Source organism: Lygodium microphyllum, chromosome 26 (genome assembly GCF_053477565.2).
Source record: "Lygodium microphyllum isolate KBCC chromosome 26, Lygodium_microphyllum_v1.1.10, whole genome shotgun sequence".
Classification (NCBI taxonomy): Eukaryota; Viridiplantae; Streptophyta; class Polypodiopsida; order Schizaeales; family Lygodiaceae; genus Lygodium; species Lygodium microphyllum.
This window is the reverse complement of record NC_141160.1, coordinates 87,240,004-87,254,792: the sequence shown is the minus strand read 5'-3', so window position 1 is coordinate 87,254,792 and position 14,789 is coordinate 87,240,004. Positions and strand designations below refer to the sequence as shown.

The 14,789-nt window shown below is 39.1% G+C and overlaps 1 protein-coding gene and 1 long non-coding RNA gene across 8 annotated transcripts in view; one reads left to right on the top strand and one right to left on the bottom strand.

The window, feature by feature from the left end:
- Positions 1-5,881: 5,881 nt before the first annotated feature.
- The window catches only part of LOC148013504 (uncharacterized), a 60,133-nt gene continuing 51,225 nt past the window's right edge, over positions 5,882-14,789 (bottom strand). The window contains exons 2-4 of one of the 6 annotated variants that reach the window (XR_015688856.1): positions 7,389-7,589; positions 7,180-7,297; positions 5,882-6,446 (exon numbers count right to left, since the gene is read on the bottom strand). Coding sequence is in view for 3 of the 6 variants with exons in the window: in XM_087668006.1 (XP_087524132.1) it covers positions 8,179-8,407; positions 11,428-11,567 (369 nt within the window). In the remaining 3 variants the exon portion in view is untranslated. The other 5 variants (XR_015688857.1, XM_087668006.1, XM_087668008.1 and 2 more) reach the window with 5 other exon arrangements.
- The window catches only part of LOC148013505 (uncharacterized), a 57,407-nt gene continuing 51,020 nt past the window's right edge, over positions 8,403-14,789 (top strand). Inside the window, exons 1-3 of one of the 2 annotated variants that reach the window (XR_015688859.1) lie at positions 8,403-8,895; positions 9,056-9,185; positions 10,313-11,441. This is a non-coding gene — a long non-coding RNA (uncharacterized LOC148013505). Of the gene's footprint in view, positions 8,896-9,055; positions 9,186-10,312; positions 11,442-14,789 lie in introns of those variants that run through there. The other variant, XR_015688860.1, reaches the window with a different exon arrangement.

Here is a 14,789-nt window from a genome sequence, read left to right as displayed (position 1 = left end):
TTAGGTCACTTCTATTCCTCCTGTAAAACTAATTTCTTTGGAGCTCTTTCTCTCTCAAATGCTTGTTGACAAATCTTGCTCATCAACAACAAATTCTAGGTTTTGGTTCTTATTCTTCTCAGTTTCTAAGGTCTAGGTCTTGCACTTTGTTTGATTCTTTCGTCCATTTAGCTTAAACTCCAGTTGAGTTAGGTAGCACAAAGTTGAAGTTCCTTTCCTTGTGTCTATCCTTTCTAGTCCTATTGGTCCAAGTTGTTTGTAAATAGTTCAATATCATTGAGGGTCTTCAATCTATAAAAAGTACTTAATAGCAGCCTTGATAGGGTCTAGGATATCCTTTGGACTTAGCAGTTATTTAAGATGGCTTCTAAGGTCTTACTTAGGGTTTGGTTTGTTTATAAGACTCTATCTATGGGTTTGGTTTAAGTCTAGAGTCAAGCTAGGATGTTGATTCCTCCTTGTTGCAAGTATGGTCAATCCCTAAAGTAGTGCCTTGTAGCATAAATGGGTCTAAAAAGGCTGGGTCTATTGATTCTCTTTAGAAGGTTGGAAAGTCTTATAACTCGAAAGAATGGACTTTAGCAAGTTCTATATATTTATTCAGCTTGTTCGAAATTCCTTCAATGCCTAGAGAATCATCTCCATGAACCATAATGAAAAGGTATTTGCTTTTCCAAAGTCCATTCTTTTTGGGACTTTACCATGAGACACGATAGAAGGAACCAATCAATGGAGAGAGAGATAAGAGGACCTTGCCTACTAATCAATGGATTGGCTACATGAGGCCCATGTACATGGACTAACACTATTCTACAATACCAAGTGGGAACCACCCTTATGGTAGAGAATAGTCAATAACTATACAAGTACTAAACCTACAATGTACATACCTTCCTTACTATTTGCTAATCCAACCAGTAGCTTCTTACTAACTTGTGCTTTCCATCTCTTTTGTGGATATGGGGTGTGTGAGAGAGCTTGAGGGTGAATGTGAGAGGGTTAGATAGTGAGTGTTATTGTGAGAGCTTCTCCTCCATCTCCTTCTTCTCTCTTCTCCTCACCTTTTCTTGCATAAGGTATTGCGGCACAATCAAGGAGCCAAGCAACACAATTGTGGAGCTTGGCATCACATTAAGGTCCAAGAGGCAAGCCTACTTAAATATACATGGAAAATTCTCAACATTGACTATATATTTCATCTATTGTACCCAGACACAAAGTGTTCACAAAGTGTGTATGTGTGTAGAGAGAGAGAGAGAGAGAGGGAGAGAGAGAGAGAATATACCAAATGAGTACCTTATTAAAAATGACTATGTGGATGCAAATGAATACCTTGTTAGAAATGACTATATGGGTATGTATCTACTCTTTTTACTAACCAATAAGTTGTGGTTATTTCAGATGACATACTTCGGTAGTGACGATGCTAAGTGTATCTAGATATCATTTCTTTGCATCAACAAAAAATATAAAGCCTAGTCATCTGGAAGATAAAAGCAATGTGAAACATAAGAATGTCTTCCATGCTTGCATTAGTGCCTTAATGTCATTTTTCTTATTCGTGTCTTGGATGAAAAAGTATTGTGCTACACAATAGTCTATATGGCTTTCATTAAAATTAGAACCCTAGAGCATTTTCTACTTCTATGTGAAAGGTAATTAGAGAGTAGTAATATTAAAGCATGCATCTTCAAAGCATCAACTACTTAAGAAAGGAATGACTCAAGAGCACGTTTGTGTCACAAACACATCTTGTCAAAGATTGCCATTACCTATTGTCATAGTGTTCAAAGATATAATTTGTTACGAGAGAGAGAGAGAGAGAGAGAGAGAGAGAGAGAGAGAGAGGTTTTTGTTAATTTACACTATAAACCAAACCAAACCATTTGTTACACGAGAGAGAGAGAGAGAGGGAGGGAGAGAGAGAGAGAGAGAGAGAGAGTTCATAGTCATCATAACGTGTGTAGAACATTGCAATGGGCATCTTTCATAAACAAGCAAAGATCATCTTTGGTGAAAATACAAGCAACAATTATTCACAAAAATGCACATATACAAAATACCATACTTTGATCAATTTACTTTTATCCTTAGACATGGGAGAATGACCTATACTAAAGATACATAAGAACAAGAATATTTAGAAATGATTTTATAATGTATCCTCTTTCATGCGTGGTGCATGTATGCCTACATAATTGTAGGCTTGGCATGATTACATATTATGAAAGATGGGAAGATACTAAGGAGAGACTATAAATCTATTTATAGGCAATACCCAATAGTAACGACTTCTATAAATATGTTGGTTTACTTACTGAATCATGAGTGGAAAAATAGAGAAATGGATCATCCATAATGAGCTTTTCTATCAGTCATGTTAATTGATCACTTTGTCATAGCTTTTATCTCCAACATGCAACATCATATCAAAAGACAATACTACCAAGAAATCAATTGGGAGAATTGTGTGTGTGTGTGTGTGTGTGTGTGTGTGTGTGTGTGTGTGTGTGTGTGTGTGTGTGTGTGTGTGTGTGTGTGTGTGTGTGTGTGTGTGTGTGTGTGTGTGTGTGTGTGTGTGTGTGTGTGTGTGTGTGTGTGTGTGTGTGTGTGTGTGTGTGTGTGTGTGTGTGTGTGTGTGTGTGTGTGTGTGTGTGTGTGTGTGTGTGTGTGTGTGTGTGTGTGACACTTAAATGACAAAAACTAAAGGAAGAGGTTGCGATGGGTGGAGGAAAAACAACTAGTGGTACATGAGGTGAGTGGTGAGGGTGGATGGTTAAGGTACTATATCCCCAAAACAAAGTCCAAATCCTTTTTGCATCAGTACTACCTCCCTTTCCTTACACCACAAGTGCCACCTACATCCACATCCTTAGACATCCAACTCTCACAATGCCTTAGACGTCCAACTCTGACAATGCCTCCCCTTGTGGTTTCCTACTTGTTATGGCCACATCAAGATATCACATGCCCATAAGCCACTCCTGTGTTGGATGTGATCTCATAGCCATAAATCACTGCTATGTTGTTTGATTGGTAAAAGTCTATACGAGAGAGATAGAGGACATGTTGTGCAAGGGATTAGTGAAACATGACAAAGGAAAATACATTTCCATAAGATAAAATCCTCATTAAGTATCAATTTTCAAGTAATGGACCTTTACTTGATGGTGTGGAATGGTTTAACATTAAGAAGTAGTGGCACAATGTTTGACTCTCTATTTCTCTTGACGAATCATTGTATTGTCATAGCATGCATGTATAATAAGCCTACTTGTTTACTACCTTTCAATTGCATGGGTGTTGTTGCCATGCAATCTAAAGAAGCATAGGTGAGTGGATGTTTTCTCTTACTACATTTGAGGTGCACTTATTTTAAAGAAAAACAAATATTTCTACCAAATCAATGTACATTGTTTTGCCCTTCAATATCAAGTATCCTTGAAATTTGCACCTTCCATTCACTAATTTGGCATTTCCATGCCTTCCATACTTTAATTTCAATGATGCATGCATACTAGTCATGAATGATCTATACATATATAGAAAGGGTTGCTTGAATTGCAATGATACAAAGTAGGAGTAAAATGGATAGGCATCCAACTTACCATATAATTGTTCGTACTTGTTTTACTCCAAGCTACTTCAACAAGTGTAGAAAATCATTTGAAAGTTATCTGTACTATTTACACTACTCATACTTTTTCCTCTTCAAGGGCATGTGATGCACAACCTTGTTAAGGCATACTCCACCTATTCTACTATTGTGAATCATTGTACAATTGTTGCCCTTGTCAATCACAGCTTCATAAAAATCTTTGCATAGCTCGCATCCACTTTGTTGATCTAAATGGGATGGTTATCCTTGTTAGCTATCGTTTTGCGATTATTGTACTAATCTCATCCACACGTTAAATTTGGTTGTCCCACTAGCTAGAAAGAAAGTGGTGTACTTTGGTAAAGCTCGTAGATACTTGATATTTTGAACACTACTTGCATGAACTCAAATTGAGTTTATAAGGGTCCTCTCCTAATGTGATTGTGTTAAAGAGGTGGTCAAGTAAATGCAATGTCAATATGAAAATTCTAGTATTCTATTAAGAATTCACATCATGGCATGATCCTACCATGGCATGAAGTGTGCAAGAACAAATGGGCATAGATGAAAATAGAATGAAGCATCCATTACAAGATCCTTGGACTTGGTCTACTAGTCATGAGCCAATCGTTGGAAAGAAAGCCTCCATCCTAATTTGCTTATTCCACAATTTTAATGTTGTACCTGATCTCAATTGTACAAGGGTTGGAATTATAATAAAGGTGTCAATACCTCGTGCATAGTTCAAGGTCATCAAATCTCTACCAATTGCCAATATGCTTTAAATTTTCCCATGGCATGGACCTCCAACAACTTGCTATGTAGTCATCATAACCAATGACACATTTCAAGCATCCACCACAACAATATGTAACTTCTTTAATAGCTTAAGCACTCCTAGTGAATGTGCCCTTCTCAGATGACACCTCAATGTCATTGTTTACAAATTCAATACATCGTTTATGAGTGTGATTCTTATGCCACAAATATAGAGTCCTTTAACGACCTCATGGAGTTTTAAGAGAAACAACAATACATTATAGCATCGTTTTGTAGTATCAAGAATCAAAAATATTGAGCGAACTTGTGAGAAACAAAATGATGAACAAAATGTAACATACAATTCACAAAGACATTCAAGGTTATGATTGTCATGTATTGAAGATTATTGATTTATATTGAAACCAAAGGTTCATCCTTCCATTTTCTTTCATCACTATTCATAAGACAAGCATCAAGCAAACTAGGAGATTGGAACTCAGTGTGTAAAACAACTTTCTTCATTTGCTTAGTCCAACCATTTGTTGTTCCTTTGGCCCCAATCTACTAATTGAGGTACCTTGCTTCCACCTTCAGCCGTGTAATCTTCTCCACACATTCATCAATCATTACTCTACACGAGTAGTTTCCCTCTAACTTGCTACAATTCTCCTTTGAAATGGCTATTGCACCCCATTCTTCAAAACTTAGGAAGATATGAAGCTATTTCATTTAAACAGCTATACTCAAGATGCTAAAGCCGACCTCATCCTTTCACACCATGCATATATTAGGCTTGAGTGAGGCCCCTTTCAAACCTAGCACTAGTATTATAACATATTGTATGTTTGACCTGTGATACTGTGATAGTGACAACGCATCGCACACAATTGCTATAACAATGTACAAGTATTGATTCCGCCTGGCCAAAGTAAAACATAATTAACAATTACTTCTCAGTAACCATATCAAAGCAGAATATTTGATCGATGCGCCTTGTGAGGTTACCTCAAAACACAGACCTTGTTACTCCAAGAGAGAAGTTGAGAGATGGAGCAAAGGATGAGTTTATTATGTATCAACACTTTATACTCTAATCAATATTATTCACAATGTTGTGATACAATACCACATTTAGTGCTCACTAGACCAAAATGGGCTTCCTACAGAACAGGTATAACAGTTTGCTTGTACTAGGACGCGTTCCCAAGATCTATGTTATTTTTGTTATACATTTACTTGCATAATATGGGATGGGGGAGAAAATATTAGCATGAATAAGTGTCTGCACATTATAGCTATGCCACTTCAAGGCTACTCGTTATCAGATTACTCCCTTTATGCCATGGCAAAAATCATAACTTCGTCTTTTCGCAAGCCAGGCTAACCATACATTTTCGTTTATTTTTTAACTTCAACACCACTTGCCACAATTTTGGATGCAAAATTACTTATATGTGCAGTCAAAAACTAAACTGCATCTCAGATGACTAGCCTTTCAGATCACATGTAATAACATAACATACCAAGATTTATTGTCGCTATGAAAACGCTTTGTGTCAAACTATATGAACAACTAGTATGACATCAGACCCTCTCTGGACACTAAATTTTAACTTCATCTAGGGAGATACTGAATGTTAAAAGCAAGCCTCGTGCAATCAACCCCCTTCCACAGATTTTAATTCACGCGCACATCGTTTGCAATCTTAGGTACAAATGGATACAGCACAATCCAAAATACATGCAGTCTTGGCTACAGATAAACAGAGAGAATCCTGAACACATGCTGCAAATAAAAAATGAACTAGTCCAAGCAAGTGAGGTTCACCAGCAGCAAAGTACAAGTGGCCAAGACTCTCAGCAAGCTCGCGCATTTAGCCGACCCTTGAAGTGAGATGCTGAAGCCTTGTCGGCAACAATAGTCTTGTTTCCGCAGTCACCTGAGATGCTGGTGATGCATGGTCTTGTGCTGATACAGAAGAGCCTGTTCTGCCTGAACACTAATACAGCAATGATAACCAGCTGATTGCCCTTGTATGCTCCTGATTATGAACTTTATCACCATGTTTTTAGGCACATCAGCTTGCTGGCTCATAAACAGGAGAAGTTACAGCAGGCATTAGTTTCACAAAATATTAGTTGAGATTCACGTCCAAACACTGAATGTATGACGTGCACGTGAACATGCTAAGGCATCAAGCTAGGCGATTATGGTTTCTTATAGTTACAATGTCATGTTTGTCAATAGCTAAATATAATTTAGTGATACAATTGGTTCAAATACATGTAATGTTTAGAAGTCTTTTGGCAGCTGGAAAATTACAGGTTTTCAAAAGCAGAGGCAGAAGGGTCTATACATAGGAACATTGTTTTGTCTGCCTGTACAATCCTCTCTGATTGAAATGCTGGGGGTTGCCATTTTGAAAGAGTTGGCTGTCCTCAGGATCAGCAAAGACACTTCTATATATATCTCAGTAATTGCAGCCTCCGAAATGTCGGGTCTTTCTGCTTATGGGTTGTGACAGGTAGTAATGACATACAATTGTGTGTTACTTATGTTCTAAACAGATGCATATTAAGATTTAGCATTTCCTTACGCATCATCTCATACTTGAACACTACTTGACCAGAATTTGGAAATCTAAGAGAGCAAAAACATTTTGTGCCAATGGCTACTTAGTCATTGATTATTTAACAGCAGAAAAGCTAAAGGTAGTACTAAACAAGTATCCCCAAGCATATTTTAATTGCGATATGCCATATATTATCTTCAAGGTGGCTTGAACTATGCTTGTTTCACATTGCATATAAACTTGTACCTTAGCGAACAAGTGCCTCACAAAAGAGGCTTGTTGAAAGATTCGGCAAGTCTCATGTGCATTGCAGCTATTGATGAACAGCATGCAAGCACACAACATGTTCTGAACAAGGCTCTTGCTGCAAGAAAGATGATCACCAGATGGTAAGCCTCTTGTTTTCTCTGGAAACGATGGTAATTGATATCTTTAAGAAGAAAAGCACCACTTACCTTAACATCCTGAAACTTGATAAAGAATCGCAACCTCGGCACAGAAAGCTTTGCTTCTACAATCTCTGCAATCGCTGCACTTAACTCCTTGTTTTTCTCTGGCTCAATACCTCCTATGGAGACCAGTTCACCATAAGCAGTGGGTTCCTCACTTCCTGCGCAATACATGGGTGCTCCCCCTTTAAGCAGCACCATTACATACTGGCCAAATGCCAAACATACATGCTTGTTAGACTGTGCTGGTTTGGCATAAATAGAGAGATGTGCACAAGTGCCAAAACAGATCATTAGGCTGTATCTCTATCAAGCTCACCATGCATTTCATTAAGTCCTGATTTTTATTTTTGTTTACTTTTCCCTATTCTCATGCACATACGTTTGAAGACACTGTTTGATCCCAAACAAAATTGATCTGGCCAAGTAGGCGACCAGGCCTTTGGGGTTGCCAACTCAACAGCAAGTTTTGTGGGCTGTCAACAAATTTCTACACGTGCAGCTAATTGGTGGTTTTGTTTTTATCTTTTCCCTCATTGGTCACACATAAAAATCTTTCTTTTCAAATTCTCTCCTCTCTTTAAAATCTTTTTTCTCATGTCTTTCGAGTAAAAAAGCACGTACGTAGATGGTCGGTTATCTTGTTGTGGCCTTTGAGATGCTTTTCCCAGAGAGAGAGAGAGAGAGATGCAGCAGTACGGACCATGGGAGATCGAGGGAATCATGTAGGAAAAGGGCGGTCGCCAAGGCCAGGGAATGCAGGTGAGCACTGTTACTCCCAAATGCGACGGTGCTGCTATTGCCCTGCACCAGTGAGCTTTTCACTATGCTGGTGGGCTTCGTTGCCAAATGGTACAGTGTGTTGGGTATGAAGGTCAGCACCAGCACAGATGTCTGATATGCCTTGTACGAGATCTCCTTCTTGCATAAGCTCTGGATCAACTTTACACGTGGTGGCCTTGCATCTGGAATCGCCATTGCAGCCTGGTTTGCTGGCTAGCGCTCTTTGACAATGACAAAAGGGCCTGTAAGGACATGAATCTGGAAAAGGTGAAGTCCGTGAGAAAGTGAAGAGAAGACGTGTGTGAAAGAAAAGGTTTTCCTCAATCAGATGTTTTGAGGCCTCATATCGCCTTCTAACGGGAACGCGCAGAGACTCTCAACAGTAGATCTATAGTGTCGCAAGAACAAAAGCAACAATGAGCGTGGATACCAATGGCCTATCACTCTTGAAGGACTCCTTGGACATAGAAGCAACCACCTACTCCTGAAGAATGAGTTGCTGATTTTTTACTCTCTTTTGAGGGCACAAGATGATGAGATTCTACGCACCTCTAGGGTATATTATTGGTAACCTCAAACATTCTACCTTTGAGGCGCTCTAACTTCTTTGTATTGTAACCTCAAAAACTCTACCTTTGAGGTGTTTTACATGATCTTCCTTTGTGTGTGTGTGTATGCAAGTGTGTGTGGTCTGCTTTGAAATCACATCTACAACAAATATTCCATCAAGGTAAAATTTTGGGTTTTCAAAAGGCTACAAAAGCATTTGTCTATTATCAAGTATTGAGGATGATCTCTTGATAGTACCCCCCAAAGGGTGGCTTGGTTAAAAACGCAAAGAATCAACATCTTATGTTTCAGAGATAGCTCATGAAGGTTTGGTTTGGCAGTTGGCACAAAGGCCTACCTCTTGCTCATGGCCCATGACCCTACCTCCATGAGATGCCACGGTCAAATGCCAGAGACTGTCAAACAATGCTCTTTGCTTATGCCCCTCAAGCTCATATGGTATGGAGAGAGGTATGCCTTTTACTATCTAGAACATTTGAGATGGAGGTAAATGACTCGGTTTTCTAGCTCAAGTATGACACCTAAACTTTCAAATCTAAAACTTTGTGTTGTGATGAATTTGCATCTTTGAAAACCTTCTCTAAAAAACTCATCAAGCATGTTATGTCTCACAATCATTTTACAAGGCAGTGAGTTGGCATTGATGAGTGTACAATCAACCTATACATACTTTCCAAATTTTCAACATTAAAGGAATTTGGTATATCAGATATTTGAGCACTACGAACATATTAAAAAGCAACATGAGCATCATGATTTGGCAGATTGGCAAATGCTTCAAGATTCAAGTCAAGACAAAAGCAAATCAACATCTAAACGCGCTATATCTTTTGCCTTGACTTGCAATAACTCTAGAATGAATGTTTGAAGTACCTACAATGCTCTGATGATGACTGGATTAATTGGCCCCTTATAAGTTTATCGATCAACACAAATGATTCCACAATCTACTTGTAGTTTGAAAGTATAGCTACAAAACCACATTAAGTCACAACCCACCTCTTGTGTTGCACATAGAGCTATCTCTTAGGATACCAATGGCCTAATGCTCTTGATGGACTCCTTGGACATATAAGCAACCACCTAGTCCTTTAAAAAAACCTTAAGTACTTCAATATATCATTTTGAACTCATGATATCACCCTTGATGTAAAAAGTTACAATGATAGGTTATACTATGAAGTCCAACTTGGCGTACAAGTGTGGAGTCCAACTTCGCATACAAGTGCTTTCCTAATACCTAGTGATGTGAAGCTCAATCATACGATGACCTAATCACTCGACCTAAGAAAAAAGGAAACTCTTGAAGTTAATTTATATCCACACCCCTAGTAAGTGTATGGCAAGAAGAGAGTAGAACTTATGAACTCATTGTGCTAAGAGTAGTCTCTATCTAAGAAGTAGGGCTAGAACCACTCAAATCTTGTAACAAGATCTTCAAATTGCTTGAAAAAGAAATTATTGTCTAGGATATTCTTGATATTTAGCTAAATGTCTAACCGCATTTATAGTAATAAATGTAAATTATTAAGCCACATCTTTAATATTATGTTGATGTTGGTTTAGTATTCATGCAGGTTAACTTTTGAATGGTAACCATCATATTGACAGCTTCAACAATAAAAGTTCATTGTTATTCATCTTGGTTTTTGCCACAATACAAATGAAATAGGGAAAAACAATACAATACAGAATAGCATAATACTATTGATTGACAAGGGAAGGGCACATTCCCCCATAATTATGAATTCTAGAAGAGTATTATGCCAACTCTCCGCCATGCTTGCATGGTTCTACATTCTATGTTTGTTAAGTGCTTAGGCCTAGTCTTCTCATTATACATACATCTTTATTATCATTCTAGCATTTTCTCATTTAACATCTGTTTCTTTCTTTGCTTCTTTCTTGCGCGAGGTGCTATGGATATTAATCATGCTTCTTGTTGATGTACTCAACCATGACACTATTACCATTTCTCTCATTGCATGTTATACTTAATAACACAATATAAAACTCTGCAATTTGAATCGTATTGTTAGTATTATTAACTGATAATACTTCTAACAAATGGTTGACTTTCCTTTTGAATTTCTCATAGCCACAAAAATATGAAGTGTATTAACATATGTGAAGATAAATTTCGACCTGTTCTCCTATGTGAACATTACAATATCTTTTTAACAAATATTAGTACTAAATTGAACTTAGGTGAGTTACATAGAAAACTTGATACTGTACATCTATTTTTGTTATGACAAGTTCAAGAAAATTTTTGCTTCATTTTTGCTCTTGGCTGCATGTGTCTACCTAGTTGGGAGTGGGAAGGCTTTAGAGTAGTCGAGAAGGTCTTCGACAAGCATCAGATTAATTTGTTTGTTATGTTTTTCAAAATGCTGTGATGTGGAAGCCAATGGATGGGCTGAGATAAAAGATGAAACACAAAAGAGAGAGAGAGAGAGAGAGAGAGAGAGAGAGAGAGAGAGAGAAACTCTGAAGGAGGGGAATGCTGAATACTGGATACTGAGAGAAGAATAAATACAAAAGTGTGAGAATACCCCTCTCAGAGAGCCTCCCAAGCCCATTCAATCTTTTAATTACTGAATCATGATCAAACTGAACCAACTGACAACACAAAAATAGCCTATATATACAGCATAAACATGATCAGGCCGGACTTGTAAACTGGTCTGACCTGTAGCAGAAATAATCATAAATGCTGCACACTGCCTGGCCAGCCTGCTGCACACGTGTCTGACTGCCATAAATGATGTCCAATCGTGCAAACATGCTGTCTGCCTGTGGCACTGTGCACCAATGTTGTCCAACTGTCATGAACAAGCTACAGCTGTCTGACTGCCACGAACAGGAGCTGATCTTCTAACACCACCTCTCAAATCCTGGAGGGGGCATGAGACTAAGGGATCTGGAATGCAAATGTAAAGCGACCTAAGGAAGAGACTTCGTGAAGAGATCCACCAAATTGTCTTCAACCCTGCAGTACCCCATTGACTGTTGTAATGATACTGGATCTCTGTATGCTTGGTCCATGCACAGAACATCATGTTCCAAGTAATAGCTCTGCAACTCTAGTTGTTGCATAGAACAGTAGAAACATGGCTTTGAGGGCAGCCAAGCTCACCTAATAGTCTGCAAAGCCACACGGCATCAGATGTGGTAAGACATGCTGCTCAATACTTTGTCTATGTAGAAGAAAGAGCCACCATGGTTGCTTCTTGCTACTCCATGAAACAGCACCCAAACCCAACATGGAACAATAGGCCGTATTCAACCTCCAACAGTTGACATCTCCTGCCCAGTCAGAACCAGTCCCTCCGTGCAACATAATGTGGATCACATGTACCTACTTTAAAGAACCAAAAACAATCCAGTGAGCTCTTAAGGAATCGCAAAATCCTTATAGCTGCCTACCAAACAATCTTCTTAGGCTCACTCATAAACCCTCCAAGAAGGCCCACCAAAAAACATAGATCCAACCTCTTATTAAGTCGAATCAAAGAACCCACTAGCCTATGGCAACTAAAAGCATCCATAGCCTCTAAATCTCCAAAAGCTGTTGCCTTCAAATTTGGACCAATGAGAGAAGAAATCGATCAACAGACTATCATCTCATAAGCTGTCACTAGCCCTTGAACATATGAAAGGACAATCCCCCCCTCACTCTGCCATATCTCATGGCCGAGAAAAAAGTGTAACAACTCCATGTCTATCATCTCAAACTCCTATTCAATGCAATCATTGGTCTTTTGCACCGTTTGTGTGTGACAAGATAAGTCATCCATGTATAAGACAAACTAGTTCTCCACCTGAGATATGGAGAGATTGGGGTCAGAGTCTGATCTTCGATAACCCAATATTTCTTGAAGAAAAATGTCAATCTTTCATTTCAGACACGTGAACCCTTTTCAAGTCATAGAGAGCCTTCTTTAACCTATACATCTTGCACTTGGCATCCAACTCGTGAGGAAAGGGTACTTATCAAAGACCTCCTTCAAATCTCCATTTGGAAATGCAAACTTTGTATCAAGCTAATAGATTGGCCATCACCTATGATTGTTCGCAAAGATTTTCCGTGATTCTAAAGATTGGAGTCCGAGGAACTGCCACTCCAAGACTATGGCAGGTCAACACCAAAGGCTGAAACCTTGTGGCTCAGATAATCATCCGAATTTCCATTACAACAATTTTTTACTTAACGTTAATGTTATCATTAATTTTAGTGTTACTATAGCATTAAATGTTAGTTTGAATCTAACAGTTTGATGCTTATGTTAGTGTTATCATTAATGTTAATGCTACTGTTAATGTATGGTGAAGTTGTGGAGAGAAAAAGGCAGATTGTGTGAAAAGAGCCAGTCATGGAGAGAGAGAATGGAGAAAGTGAAGGAGAGAAAAAGACATACCTTGTCTTATCCAAGAGGGAAAAAATGATGGGGGGGAAGAGAGAGAGAGAGAGAGAGAGAGAGAGAGAGAATTCAGAGAGAGGAACTGTCCCAAGGCACAAGATGAAGTGGGACAAAGATCTGGCAAGGCGATGTATGAATCCGCGTCGTGGTGGATGGGACATTTGTCAAGCCCATGATTTGGTAGCGAGATCACTTCAGATGGTTCATGATCCGGCATGGATGTCACTTCATCTAAAGTGCTAAACCACGAACCAAACAGGATGGATCGAAGGCAGTAATTAGTCCGAGCCAAGGGGGCGCACTTGTCAGGGGTTGACTCCCTTCCTAGTGTGTGAACATGGAGGGCAATCCACATATTGAATAAGCATGGACAAAACTTCTTTCTAGCCACGTTTCAATTTTCTTTTTTGAGAAAAAAGATGAATCAAATAAGATTTATAACCATTCTTCTCAAAACATTTTGGTAATAGACTTGTTCCACTACATGACTAAAACTGCCCTCTACCTGCCACCTTTTTTAAAAAATTAAAAACTAAAAAAATAAAAGGGTTCAATTTTACATTAAATGTGGAGACCGTTTCTGTTTCTTCTGCTCTCCTATCTCACACTCCTTGATCTCATATATATATATATATATATCTCCAAAACTCTCTTTCTTCTCTCCACTCCTTTCCCTTACCAATACCAGGACTTCTCACGCAGTGTCTCCTCTTGATGCGCCCATTCCCACTAAAACCTCAACACATGGACCCATCCAACTCCTCCTAAACCCAAACACATGCACAGGCAACTCCTGAAGCCTCCTCTTCTTTCAAATCCGATGGAGAGTCATCGCTTGTAACGATTCTCCAAGCTCAAATCAAAGAAATGTATCTATCAAGGGTTCCTTACGGGCAAGCAAAATGTTGAAGCACCGCAACGGCAGTTGCCTGAGCTACACACTCTCTATTTTCCATTTGTGCCCACAACCATGAGGATGTTACATTTTCAATTCCAACCCAATCCCTTGAAAGGGGAGAAGAAGGAAAGTAATAAGACAAACATCGATTCATGGCTGGCCAAATGAACTGCGTATTTTAATTTGTGCCACTTCGATGACACTCAATGCATCGAGTAGATACAAATCATATTACAAGGGAAGGTGTATGCTTGGAAGGTGGTGCTACACTCCAAGCCGATGCCATGGGCTGATTTTCAATCCATTTTTCTTAAACATTTTGTGATCGATGATCGAATTGAATATTTTCGAAAATTATTCAAGCTTGATATAGGAAAGAAGAGCTTGAATACATATTCATAGGAGTTTAAAGCATAGAAACAAGGAACGCCCGTTCCAGCACATAGGAACAGATTAACGCATTCCGAGAGGTTTGAGCCCAAGAAACGCTGGCGGAACATTCCAGCCCATTTCCTGACCCATTCTGGGCCGTTCCCTGTCCGTTCCAGGGCCGTTCCCTGTGTCAAAAGGCCGTTCCGGCATAATACTTTTTTTTTTAACTTTCATTTCAACAGGCCTGTTTCCCGCCCATTGCTCGTTGCGCTCCTGCCGACTCCCTGGCCCGTTTCCCGCCGACTGCGCACCCATGGCTTGCGAGTCGCACTGCTACTCCTACCCATTTGGCGTTGCTCC